At 37.8% G+C, this 13621-nt stretch overlaps 1 protein-coding gene and 1 pseudogene across 1 annotated transcript; one reads left to right on the top strand and one right to left on the bottom strand.

Annotated features, from left to right (window-relative positions):
• Positions 1-1036, bottom strand: LOC140949103 (substance-K receptor-like). The gene has a single exon (XM_073398342.1). It carries the CDS (start codon positions 1021-1023, stop codon positions 1-3), a length of 1023 nt encoding a protein of 340 aa, XP_073254443.1. The 5' UTR covers positions 1024-1036.
• A 7343-nt stretch (positions 1037-8379) lies between these two features.
• Positions 8380-9413, top strand: LOC140949102 (QRFP-like peptide receptor; annotated as a pseudogene).
• Positions 9414-13621: the final 4208 nt, after the last annotated feature.

Below are 13621 nucleotides of genomic sequence, written 5' to 3'. Positions count from 1 at the left end.
TCACAAGTTGCTGTTTGGTACAATACGCCTGTCTCTGCAACATAGGCAAGGTCCACAAGTAAAACAGGCGAACAGGTTTCGCAAAGCACTCGAGAATCGTGAACTATACGCAAAAAGAATTATGGGATTAACTATTGTGCTTAAGGAGGGAAAAATGTAGAAAAACAAACTGACAAAAATCATGCACGAATCTTTAGTAAGACGCGAAGATGTAAATAGCTTTTGGAGTACAATATGTACGCAAAGCGGAGTCCAGCAGATGAAAAAGGCACTCACAATCCAGACAAACACTTTCATGACAGTTTTGTTCTGTTGCATGTTTCTCATTCGTATTCTTGTATGTTCCTCTTCTTCAGCCTCTACTGGTCTTGTATGTCTCAAGCATTTCATGATTCTTGAATGGAGGATAATCGTGGAAATAAGTGGAACACAGTAGAATACTGCAAATCCTACCACGTAAAAGATAAATTGCTTCTTCTTGCCCCAAGAAGCGAAACTCCGACAATACGTTTGATAATTTTCTTGAATAATTTGAATAGACGATGCATATGGTGAAGCTATTGATAACGCAAACACCCAAGTGAATAACTGGAGAGCAGTTCTGAGTCGAGCTGTGACTAAAATAGACTTAAACGGGAGTACGATAGCTATGTATCTGTCTACAACGATTAGTAACAGGCTTTGAACTGAGACAGCCTGAGACACAGCTCTGAAGAAAAGGCCCAGTTTACAAACAAAGATAGCCGTTGAGCCATCTATCGCAGGTTTGCTGTATTGGACTCCTTCAGTTGCATAGAGGGGCCAATTTGTGGAGGATGACAGAAGATCAGAAATAGCCATGTTGACGATGAAATAGTTCGTGCTTGTCTTTAGGGTGGGGCTGAGTAGAAAAGTTAGTATCACCAGGGTGCTGCCGACGAATGCCACAATACTAACAATTGAAATAGTGGATGTAAGTATGGTGGAATCTAAGGAAGAACATTCCGAAAGGTGCTCAAAACCATAAGAACTGGAGTTGTTCATGCTTCCTTTCTGGTTTATTACCGTCTTCTGGCTACTGGTCGGGTGACTGCCCTCTTTAGTTTGTATGAAAGGATCGACCTGTAAACGAAGAAGGTGCTTGATGAGCTTTTGAATCTTCTAATCACCTTGAGTTTCAAACGTCCTTCAACCGGATGACAGAAGCATTTGATTTAACAAGGAAAAAAAAAGTAGAAACTCTTGATACCTGATACTTGGAGGGATTGAACTACTGGATTTATAGGGCTTCTGTCATAATGCACAAAACCGCGCTGAAATAATGTACAGTATGTTGTCCAGTATCCGGACGGTACCAGTATCCGGACACTTAAAACAAAAACTCAATTTTTCAGGCGCCCTTTTCACTTATCGGTAAACGAAGTATTTCGAATGAAAGCTGAAAATTTCAGCTTTAAGATGAAGGTTTTGGCGAGTTGAAAGCTTGCGAAACAGTCGCAGAAGACGCGGTTCTGTTCAGGTGAATAAACATTTCATGGCTAATATTTACCCTGTTTACTGCGCAGTAAACTTAGTGCTACTGTGAAAAGGGCAGGTAATAAGTGATATTTTCAAAGAAACGGTTTTATATTTAAAGTGAAGATACTTAAAGAAGTCAGGTTCTTAGAAAGTTTATTAATTCTTCTTGAAATTCGATTTGTTTGGAATAAGGAGCCCAGAAACATTCACTAAGTATTGATGTCAGGTGCCCAGTATCCGGACAGTTTTTTCTTTGCTGTACAAAATCGATGAATTAGCTTTGTACATTATCCGGATAAGATTTATTTCATATCTATAACTATAATAAAAGCTTAGGATATATGATAAAGTCGTAAAAAGTAATTGTACTCAACTCCGTACGGAAATTTTCTTCACTCATTCGGAGGCGACTTGATTTCGTGTGCGCCTCTTGTTTCGTGTGACTGCATTTTCTATATTTTACCGAAAGCGTTGGAGTTGAACCTGGAATTCTCATACTTTCTCCAGTTGTGACTGCAAGAATGGGATTGCAACGGTCTGAAAAATGTCTCAAATGGCTTGAGAGATGGGAAAGAAGGAGGAATTAGTGCTAGAAAAGCAGGCTTATTGTAGGGTCTGTGGGGACTGAGCATGAAGAAATCAACACTGCAGGTCAGACTAAATAGGAGAGTGACCTTTGACCGTCGCATTGAGGTCCCTTCCCCAAGGTTTTTTTTTTTTTAATAAAAAAGGACGAAAAAAATACGTTTGCAGATTGGCTAATTGAGCTAGAAAACCGCGGCTTCGGCATGTCCACGGATGTCTTCCTTAAATCAGTGAAAAAGTTCCTAGACAAGGAAGTAAGCCATTTAACAACCGCTCGCGTTCCCCACCATACCCGAGTCATTTGTTATGTTTTATTTCACGATACTAGGTTATATATTATTGGAATCGATTGCCAGACTACTTAGCAAATGCAAGAGAAGATTATACTTCACTTGCCTGTCGAAATTTATGTACAATTACGTTGTTATTGTTGTGTCCGGATACTGGGCAACATAGGAGCTCTGGAAAAATATTAATTTCGCGATGGAAACAAAGGCAAAAAAGTTAAACTGTCTTTTGTCATATTGAGGATAAAATAGATTTTCTTTGGGCCAAATTTCAGAGCTCTTGCGACTAACAAAGGAAAGTTATTGCAATGTTAAACTGAAGTGTCCGGATACTTGGCAACATACTGTACAGGAAACTATTTTAATCCCTCCAAGTATCAGGTATCAAGAGGTTCTATTGTTTTTTGCCTTGTTGAATCAAATGCTTCTGTCATACGGTTGAAGGACATTTGAAACTCAGGGTGATTAGAAGATTCAGAAGCTCATCAACGAGAAAAAAATGTCGAAAAACAAACTAACAAAAATCGTGCAGGAATCTTTAGTAAAACGCAAAGATGTAAATAGTTTTTGGAGTACAATATATGCCCAACAGATGAAAAAGGCACTCACAATCCATACAAACACTTTCATGACAGTTTTGCTCTGTTGCATGTTTCTCATTCTTGTACATAATGTACAAAACCGCACTGAAATAATATACAAGCAATATCTAAAAACTTGCCATTTCTTTTTTTCCGCTTCATCACTGGTTGCAAGTGATGAAATTACAATAAATTATTTAAAATGAAGAATTATCAATACTTCCAAGTTTTTAAGTTTGTGACTATTGGTAGTGCAGCTGAACAATTACCTCTAAAGAAATTTTCATTCTGATAGGGTTTTTACTGAGTTTTTTGGTACAGCATGTCTGAATTTTCGGGTTGCTGTCCCCTTAGGGCTACTGATCATGATACGTGACTACATTTTTCACAGTCTTTAACGCACAATCATTAATCCCATAACCGTGACAATGTTGGTCTCTAGCTTACGATTCTCAAGCCCATTGCGCAACGAAAAATGGTTTTAGTTTGTTGTTTTAATTGTTAACCATGCCTGTGTTGAAGAAACAGATGTTAACCAAAAAGCAATTTGTGAGAAAGCACTTTAATATTTACTAATGAGATAGAATAGAACATCTACTTGATGCAACTCATGTTGGAGTGAGCCTTCTCCTTCTAGTTAAAAAAGGTCGCACAACTATTTAATTTTAGAAAGGAGGACTTTGGCGCGCAATTTCGGTTGATATGTATATTTTATTTATTTTATTTCCTACATCCTTTCAGCCGGAAAGTGTAAGTTGTATGGACTTACAAGAACTTTGATGGATGACTCTAAAACAAATACAAATGATTTCAATATTGACTTGATTTAAAATTGATAAATTATAAAGTAAATTCAAGTCACGTTTTAAGCCTGGTTATTAATAAACGTCCTTTTTTAAAGGTAGCTTTATATGAGAGAGTTTTGAATAAGAGAAAATAAATCGTGTAGTGACGGATACATTTCATGTGGCATTTTTGCCAGTTTGATACTCGCTCACTAAAAATGGTGCAACGGTCCGACCTCGTCCAATAGATTACATTTCCTCACATTACACAGGGCAAATTTCCCAATCAAGACCAAAAAATTAATGAGATTGGAGCGAAATGTTGCCTTTAGCGAGCGTCATGATTATGTATACCTGATAGGTTTTACTGCAGTCACACCTTAAATCTTATTTGTGGCATTACTTTGGTGAGTTCGTCATTACATAAGAGCATTCGGAACTTTTTCCGGCTTTCCGATCGATATTATAGTAGGATTCTTATCTTGAACTCCTTCAGAGCATTTTAGTATTGCAGACATAACAGGGTCCTCAATAGATTTTCGGGATTTACGAGATTTACCTTATTTGTAGGCCAGGATTAGGGTTCATGTTTGAAGGGGAGTTTCTGCATTGAACGTATGCACGCGATCTTGGTGGGATGTCGAAAATAACTATGATCGGGATTACGGGATTGGGCAAAACTTTTGGTCGGGAGCAGATGAGGGGATGTTCTATTGGAGACCCTGATCTAACAACACAGAGAATTCCACCAAGAACTGAGATTGCTCAGGTAAAGAAAATTAAATTTCTGTAAAAAGTTTCGCACTTTGTTAAGGAAATACTATTAGCGACATGAACTCTAGACTTACTAGCAAGGCAAGAGGGAAATTATATTTAGCGTGAGCGCAAATTCAATTTCCAAGTGTACTTCGATTATTTTCAACTATATTATTTCAACAAACAAGCTTAAAGACATTTTAATTAGTTTTTTTGGCTAAGGGTTAAGGCAGTTTCTCGACGATAAACCTCTGGTGTTGTTTAACTCGAACAAAAGAATATTCAACATTATTAAAATATAGTTTTTATAGAATAATCGAGTTTTGGGGAGTGACTGTTCTTTTTTACGTTCGGTTTAATATTGTGAGTTTTTATAGTTTTATCATACCTTATTGTGAAAGGTTATTGTACCGGCATGGGCATAAGCAAGGCCTCCTAAGTTTCTGCTACTTCGCGTGTCTTTAATTCTATTGCGCTATCAAATTACGGAGGCTTAATGAACATTGTGTGCATACACCTGCTTTCTTTAATGATATATGCAATTCTGGATATTTGAAAAGCCTGTTTCCTTTGATAACAGTGCACGAACCCAAGTTTGAAAAATTATAATTACGTCGTCGTGAGAAGTAGTGGAAGAAGTGGCCTTGCTACCGACTGAAACGATTGTCTTCGCTTTTTCGTCTTTAAAATGATTAATAATAGGGTTCGTCCAATCTTAATCAAGTGTACAATAGTTGCTTCAGGTCACACATACCTTCGGCTGTTAAAAACTCCCTATGAAACCCTCAGCCCTTAATTCAGGGCTAAATATGATTTGTATTACTTGGAATTATCCTCGTGTACCGAGCACAATATAGAAAAAGAAACTATTTAATAAGAGCTGTCATCGAATTTCCCTTACGTGCGAGAGTAGGTAGAATTATAATAGTAATACGTGATACAATTGGACGTTGCGAAAGATGCATAATATAATATTCATCATTCGGGGAGTATAAAAGTAATTAAAATGAAAAAATATTGACATTTTGGTAACTACAAAATAACAAACGGAGTATAATATCAAAAATATTTTTTTTTATAGAATTAGTTCGAACTGAAATGAAGGCCTTAAAGTTCGTTTTACAAAATGCATGCAATTTAATTTCATTAATACTCCTTATTGGCTGGACAAGACGGGCGTTAGTAGCCCGAGAACAGATAATCATGGGTAAAGGAAAAATATTAACATATTATATATCCTGTAAAATCAACAACATGAGAAGCTTAAAAAAACATTTATTTTATGTAATATTTCGATTACTCAACATTTTCCACCGACTGGAATTAATCATGTCCGAATTCTAAAAGGAAGACGTGGTTCAAAGAGTTTTTTTGTATGTATGGACAACGTGACTCGAGCGCTTCAATAGTACATTATAACTGTGACGTATATTTTAGCTTAATATTCAAAAAAGTTTTCTTCTCGCTCATTGCTTTCTTATAATTCAGGGCGTCACACAGATAATAGATTTGAAATGCGTCAAGCCTCTATCCCTCGTTTCTACGTGAGCAACTTAAATGAGTGGTGATTTTATTAGTAAAGGTATGGTGTATTCCAGAAAGTAACTTCGCGCTCTATTTGGTATACGCCTTCATATCGATGATAAAAGTGCTACCCTAGATTTTCGAGGTACATTATTGTTTAAGGGTGAAGCAGGGTGCCTCAAGGTCAATTCAAGGTTATTCGGTTTAATGACAAACACAATAACAATATCAAATATATATATGCAATGACAATATATCTCATGCAGACCCGTTTGAAATGTTGCACTGAAGTGCAATGTTGGTCTTTGGCAAAGCAACAGCACAACTCGTTTGAAATAAAACTAATCGCCGAAGAGCTGTTCTTTGATACACAGCAGAACAATTGGCTTGGTAAACTCCGTGCCGATAATCTCTTGTAGGAGGGTACTGTCTTTACTTTTTTATGATAGTTCGACGTGAGTGAAATCGAACTCTCTGAAAAGGGATCTTTTAATCACGAAGGCTGCCATACAATGCATGCATTTTTTTACAATACGGATATTGAGTTCGTGTAACCCCAATTATCATAATGGTAATTATTTGTTGGTTATCTAAATCATGACTTATGATGTGCAATGACCATGAGCCCCGATAGATTTCCCTCTTTTTGTGTTGTTGTAAGCGGTTTTAATTTTCTTCCTTATCATAAAAACTGTATACAGTCACACCTGAATTTTACATGATCAATAAAGAACCCTCAGGTGCCATCGAGATGGTGATTCAGCCTGGTGAGAGTAAATAAATGTGTAAACAGAAACAAAAGATAGTGCAGAGTCAAGGAGCTCTAAACAGCTGTTATTTCCGCCTTTCATATTTGTTGGGTTTCATAAGTAGTCTCCTCTTTTGACTATGTCTTGATCATATTAATTTTAAACTTAAGATGGATCAAAAAGCCAAATTTCTCTGCAAATGTTAGCCTTAATTGTCTTGTCCTCCTCCAGACGCCCTGAAAAAATATATATTCCCGGACACTTGCCGAAACCCCAGCAATAGCTCAATAATAATAGTCCATTGGAATTCTTTAGAAAAACACTACGTCATCAGAGCCGTAGTTAGCGGAGAGGCAAGGGGGGGCAGCTACCCCCCTCGGACCTGTTGAGATAGACACATCAAGTCTGTGGATGGATTTGTTTTCTTTAGACTCAGTTATTTTGATTATCAAGTGACTTGCAATTGTTTGCCATTTTCATATTCGAAGTCGATTTTTCGGAGACATTTCTCATGACAAGTGCTGAAAATAGCGTTTCGGAGCCTCCAAGTTGAAAATTTTTTGGGGGAGGATACCCCCAGACTCCCCTACAAGGTTCGTACCTTCGGCACTCGCGATAATGTGCCCCGTTACAAGAAACCTAGCTACGGCCCTGGTGTTTAAATCCGATCAGAGCAGGGTAAAATTTAAATTAGGTCGTTAACGCCTTTTCTTGGACTAAGATCGTATCTTGGCGTTAACATTCATTCAAAATATTTCACTGTTTCTGATTGGCTTTGATCCCCCTGAGCTTAACTATATACAATCGCGGATTTAAGCTCGATTATATTGGCAATTGGACTGTTCACAGTCCTCTATTTTTTACGTACTAGATCATCAGGATCGAGAGCTTAATGGTACGGGCGGCTATCTTGGATCCATAACCGTCCCCCGCCCCCTAAGTAGATTTGACACTCATCCCCAGGCTAAACTAAAAACATTCGAAACCAAGATGGCCGCCATAACGCAAAGCGCTCGATCTCAAAGATCGTATGGAAAAAATGGGGAAGTGTCAATAGTCCAATTACCAATGCCGATCCCAACCTCGTCTCTAGTAAGCGGTGCGGCAGCCTAAAAGTTTTGCCTAGAGTGCAGAACTCACTCACTGAAAACGGAAAACAATGCGTAAATACGCAAAATATATATTCAGCTCGTTGTATTTTTTTGTGAGGAATTAATGGCAGATATATCGGAGGGTTTTATCAACCTCGGCCTTCGATTTTTTTTCCATATCATACTCAGCTTGCCTCAGTCATTTGTTTTAAAACATTCGAGTGACTGGTTTTCTGCGTTGGTCGAGTCATTTTTACTATATCTTAAAGTTTCAGTAATTAAATGGCTTTTCAGTTGTATTTATTAATATTTAAACAAGATCTAACATTGTTCTTCATAATAAATACAAATGATTCATGACACTGATATTTTTCATACCAATCCTAGTAAAGAAAGCGAAAAAAAAAGGAAATTATAATCGAAACTTTTGCATTGATGACTAGATAACTACCTTCATTGATTTATCTCTATGACTTTTTCAGGTTTAACTACTAATCGCGGGTACTGAAAAGCCTGGGAGTTAAGATATCTACATGGATAACTCAAGCCACGCTGGAAACGAGCCTTGCTCTCAGGTGGTTTCTATTGTCTTCACAACAGTGTTGGCTGTGATCAGTTTGGCTGCGTTTATTGGCAACATTTTAGTGATGACGGTGGTTTACAAGACCCCAAGCCTTAGAACAAGCACCAACTACTATTACGTCAACATGGCGGTGTCAGATTTCCTTTCTAGTCTTACATTATGGCCACTGTACCTCACTGACGAGATAATAACACCGCGAGGAAGCCCGATTAAAGGCCCAATGGCCACTGTCGGGTGTAGAGTTGGGGTGTACGTGAGGGTAGTCTCCACCTCAGTCTCTATTCTCAGTTTGGTGTTGATTGCAACCGACAGATACTTTGCGATTGTATTTCCCTTAAAAGCTTCAATTCTACTGTTACGAAGAGTTAGAATAACCGCGCTAGTAGCAACTTGGGTAATATCGATGGGCTATTGCTTCCCTATGATATATTTCTCTAAAGTGGAAGACGTAGGAGAAGAGCGTTTCTGCAGATTTGCATGGAACGATACTCGTGCTCTTATAATCTATTACGTCAGTGGAATTTCTATGATTAATGTTGCCCCTCTAATTGCTTGTGATTTTGTATTCTCGTATTACGCAAGCATTAAGGAAAGAAATCAATGCAGGATCCCCTTCTGACACAAATTCAGAAGGCAAAAGATGCAAGCAATTGCAACACAATATTCAAAAAATGAAATGAAATGAAAATATTCAAATCAAATGTGATAGCCTATTCTGCTTGCTTTTCTCTTTTTTGAGTTTATTTGATTTTAAAGATGACTTTCCCTGAAATTTTCATCAAGGATAAATGTAAGTGGATTCTTGGCTTTTCCTATTTTGTTCTTCCGTTGCTCAGCACAGCAATGAACCCAGTCACTCTTTTCTTTAGTTCCAATTTCCGTCGGCGAACCAGTTTCTGTTGTTCATGTTTTAAGAGAAGAAAAGCAGAATCGCCCAATAAGACAAAACGAACACGTGCAACTACAGCACTGTAGTGGTACTGTAGTAATACACTATGGGGTATGTGGGAAACACGCTACTTTTCTTGCTGTTTATTGATAATAACAGTTATTTAGGTATATATTTATAGAAAACAACAACACAAAAAACGGAAAAAAAAAAGAAAGAAGAAAAAAAAAATTGAGTAGGACTCGAACCCGGCACCTTCGGCTCGACGCGACTGCACCCATCCACTTCACCACAGAGGCTGCTTACATTAAATCGCGGAAAAGTCTTAATAGGGAAGTTAAGAACCACGACGACGACTTTGTCAACGGCGACCGGAAGTGAGCTACGGAATACTGCGCAAGCGCGACCAGTAAATTTCGTCGTCGTGGTCTCGTCGACGACGCCAAACAAAGTAGAATCACGTCGTCCTGCAATCCACAAGCCTTAGCAGGTATAAATCCACTGTTTTAAGCGATTTTTGAGGTCCTTTGCATTTTCTTATTCTCGTGAATCCAGGTATCGTTCCTTTTTACTCCTAGCAAGCGATGTTGATTTAAATTTCGACTAATGAATTGTTTTTACCGCTTCGAAGAATGACAACAGCTGTGGAGGCCGAGCGAGCGAACTCAAAGGGATAAATTTATTTGTACGTATTTAGGTAAGACAAATCATGTATCTTTAATATAGAGGAAATAAACTTTATATGGAAAACATCTATCACAGCAGAATGTCGCTTTTTCCAAATCTAAACTCTGACAGGCACTCGGACTTGGTCATCTCATGCACGTCGAAAGTTGAATAATCTTTGTACGGAAAGCAGGTGTTTTTCCACTCGTAAAGGTCAGACAACTCAAAAAATTCTCCATCGTCCATGAAATTAGGCGCACGGCTTCAAAAATAAGATCTTGCGTTGTTTTAAAAGACGCCATTGCGAAAAACTTTGTTGCGAACGAACATCACAGTTTACATTTGTGTTTACATTCAGTGTCGTCGTCGTTGACCTACCGACGGACTGCATCTTAAGTTTCCTTTTTCCCGCCGAAACTGACGTTCTCGTTCCAGTCTTTTCCCAGTCAACAGACGTCGTCGTCGTGAACTCCGTCGTGGTTCTTAAGTTCCCTAATTTGGTGCCTTTTGAATGGCGAGATGATCGCCAGCCGCATTAACCGAACTATTAACAGTAGAAAAACAATGTAAACGGATATTGCATGGCAATGAATGAACGAAAGAACATAATTATGCTTTTCAAAACGCCGATGAACGTCCTCGTCTGGAAAGTAGGACACAAAACATATGTTTTGTTATCTCGATTTCGCTCAGTTTATTTTGAAGCTAATGGTCAAAATCACTCCATTTTAGGCTCATACAACTTCTTAAGAATAGCATGGCATGACATTTTCTCACTTTCACATAACCTTCTAGCAAGCTGGAATTATCCCCCGTGTTGCGGAGTCGAAGAGCAAATGCTCATCTTCTCGTCAGGTTTAACGCCTGGGCGAGTCAAAGGCTCTTGAATTGAAATCCAGTCCCCAAGTTAACCATCGTGATTAGTATGGGGCGCACCGAATTAACCTTTTCTTTGCGCAGGAATCTCATTAGCGTGCGCAGGAATACATTAACTATGTGACGTCATAGGCTATTGTCTTGATCTCATGAATAAAATGCTGTGGTATCTCATTAACTTGCGGTAGAATCTCATTAAGTATATCCAGTTAGTCTTAATTCCATGACGTCTTTTAGAAAAACTCGCGAAGTCTTGCTTGATTGATATCTTATTGATCTTTTATTGAAAGAAAAATATGTGCTGCCGGCTATGACTCCAGTTTCTCTAAAATTCCCCGAATTTCTTCGAGGGAAATCGGAGTTCGGGTTATTAGCTATCTGTTCCCAGACTTTTCCCCTATCCGTTGTTCTTGCTTTTAAAACAATATGGTTCTGTTATGAGAACTTCCCGTACTAAGACAATTTTGATCTTCAGACCACTCCAGCGCTATTAAAAAACTGAAAGTGAACAAAATAAAATATTTATTATGAAAGTTAATAAATGAACCATAGCGTCTTGTTCAAGATCTCAATTTTCTCTGACATGTTCAAGTTTATTACAAGCCTAGATATTCTAGGCTATATCTTTTATGGTAGTTCAATTTTATGTAGTCGAACCTTTCTGTCAGGCTACTAATGAATAGAATTTACAGGTCAGTATAGATCGACTTTCGTGGGATTTTATATCACGAAGGTAGACATGCAATATATGTGTTTTTAAAACGCAGATATTGTACATGTGTTCAATCCACATGTACCCGATAATAGATCATAGTTTATATGAATGTGCCCTGGCTATGAAGCCCGATCCTAGATAATTCTCTCCTTTCACTTGTTTTTGTTATCGGTTTTCTTCCTGATCGTACTTAGGCTATGTCCAAAAGAATCCAGACACTTTTGAAACCGAATATGTTTTGTCCGGATTCGTGTAGACAGGGCCTCAAACCTCTCTGGGGAGCGGTTTAAAAAAATGCGGTTTCGGTATCCGAATTCACTGGTTTCGTGTCGACGGAGGACCGATTCGTGTAAAAAAACTGTGTGGTTTAACAAATATCCTGATTCGTGTCAGGACATGGCCTAACCGTACAGTCACGCCTGATTTCTACATGACCATTTGAACCCTGTGTCACTGCGATGGTGATTCAGGGATAACGGGTAAACAAACAAAAACAAAAGAAACAAACAAAAGATTATGCATTCAGAGTCAAGGAGCTTCCAACAGCTGTTATGTTCGCAATTGAATTTTTGCTGGCTTTCATAAGCAGTCTCCTTTATAAGTTTAAGTGTGTAGCCTGAGATTAATCAATTTAAAACCCAAGCTAGATAAAAAAAAGCCAAACTGCTTTGAAATTTTAACTCCTAAAGGACTTGCTAATGGTTCAAAAAAAGGTTTTAAGACCTCCTTCAAATGCGTCAAGCCTCTGTCTCTCGTTTCTACATGAGCAACTAAAGTATGGTGATTTTATAAGCACAGTGAGTATGATGTATTCCAGAAAGTAACTTCGCGCTCTATTTCGTATACACCTTCATATCAATGATAAAAGTGCTACCCTAGATTTTCGAGGTACAGTATTTTTTAAGATAAAGCAGGGTGCCTCAAGATCAATTCAAGGTTATTCGGTTTAATGAGAAACACAATAACAATATCAAATATATATATGCAATGACAATATATCTCAGACCCGTTTGAAATGTTTGACTTAATCTTTGGTAAAGCAACAGCAGAACTCGTTTGAAATAAAACTAATCGCCGAAGAGCTTTTCTTTCCCTTACTTGCGAAGAGTAGGTAGAATTACAATAGTAATACGTGATACAATTGGACGTTGCTAAAGATGCATGATATTCGTCATTCGGGGAGTATAAAAGTAATTAAATTTGAAAAAATATTGACATTTTGATAACTGCAAAATAACAAAGGGATGATAATATCAGAGATAGTTTTTTTTTTATAGAGTTAGTTCGAACTGAAATGAAGGCCATAAAATTCGTTTTACAAAATGCATGCAATTTAAATTCATAAATACTCCTTATTGGCTGGATAAGACAGGCGTTATAGTAGCCCGAGAACAGATAATCATGGCTTAAAGGAAAAACATTAATATATTATAGTGTAAAATCAACAACATGAGAAGCTTAAGAAAAACATTCATTTTCTGTAAATAAATATTATTTTCCACTGACTGGAATTAATCGAGTCCGAATTCTGAAAGGAAAACGCGGTTCAAAGAGTTTTTTTGTGTGTATGGATAACGTGACTCGAGCGCTTCAATAGTACATTATAACTGTGACGTATATTTAGCAATTAATGAATGAGGCTGAGTATCTTATGAAGAATTATGGAGATCGAGGGGGATGTTATCCGTGGGGGCCGTAGGCCGAGGCGGATATTCCCTCCGAGATCTCCATAATTCTTCATATGATACGAATTTAAGCCGAATTCAATAATTGTTTTATTATTCATTCAAAATAATACTTAGTTTAAAAACAAAGCTAAAACATGCTTACATCCATCGATGTTAAGTTCACCCTCGATAGTGCACGTTTGGGGTTGTTCAGCTCCGCAAATATTCTCCAAATAGTAGATGTCGCCCTTCGAGTTGTGTCCTTGCTGTTCTTGCAATGTTTTGAGCTATAATTTCTTACCATTAAAACGAGTAAAATGTCCGCCATTTTTTTGTTTTCACAACCAAAAAACTCAACCTCGTCCCCAGG

Source organism: Porites lutea, chromosome 9 (assembly GCF_958299795.1).
Source record: "Porites lutea chromosome 9, jaPorLute2.1, whole genome shotgun sequence".
In the NCBI taxonomy this organism is placed as follows: Eukaryota; Metazoa; Cnidaria; class Anthozoa; order Scleractinia; family Poritidae; genus Porites; species Porites lutea.
Note: the sequence above shows the minus strand (reverse complement) of the source record. Positions and strands in the feature narration are given on the sequence as shown.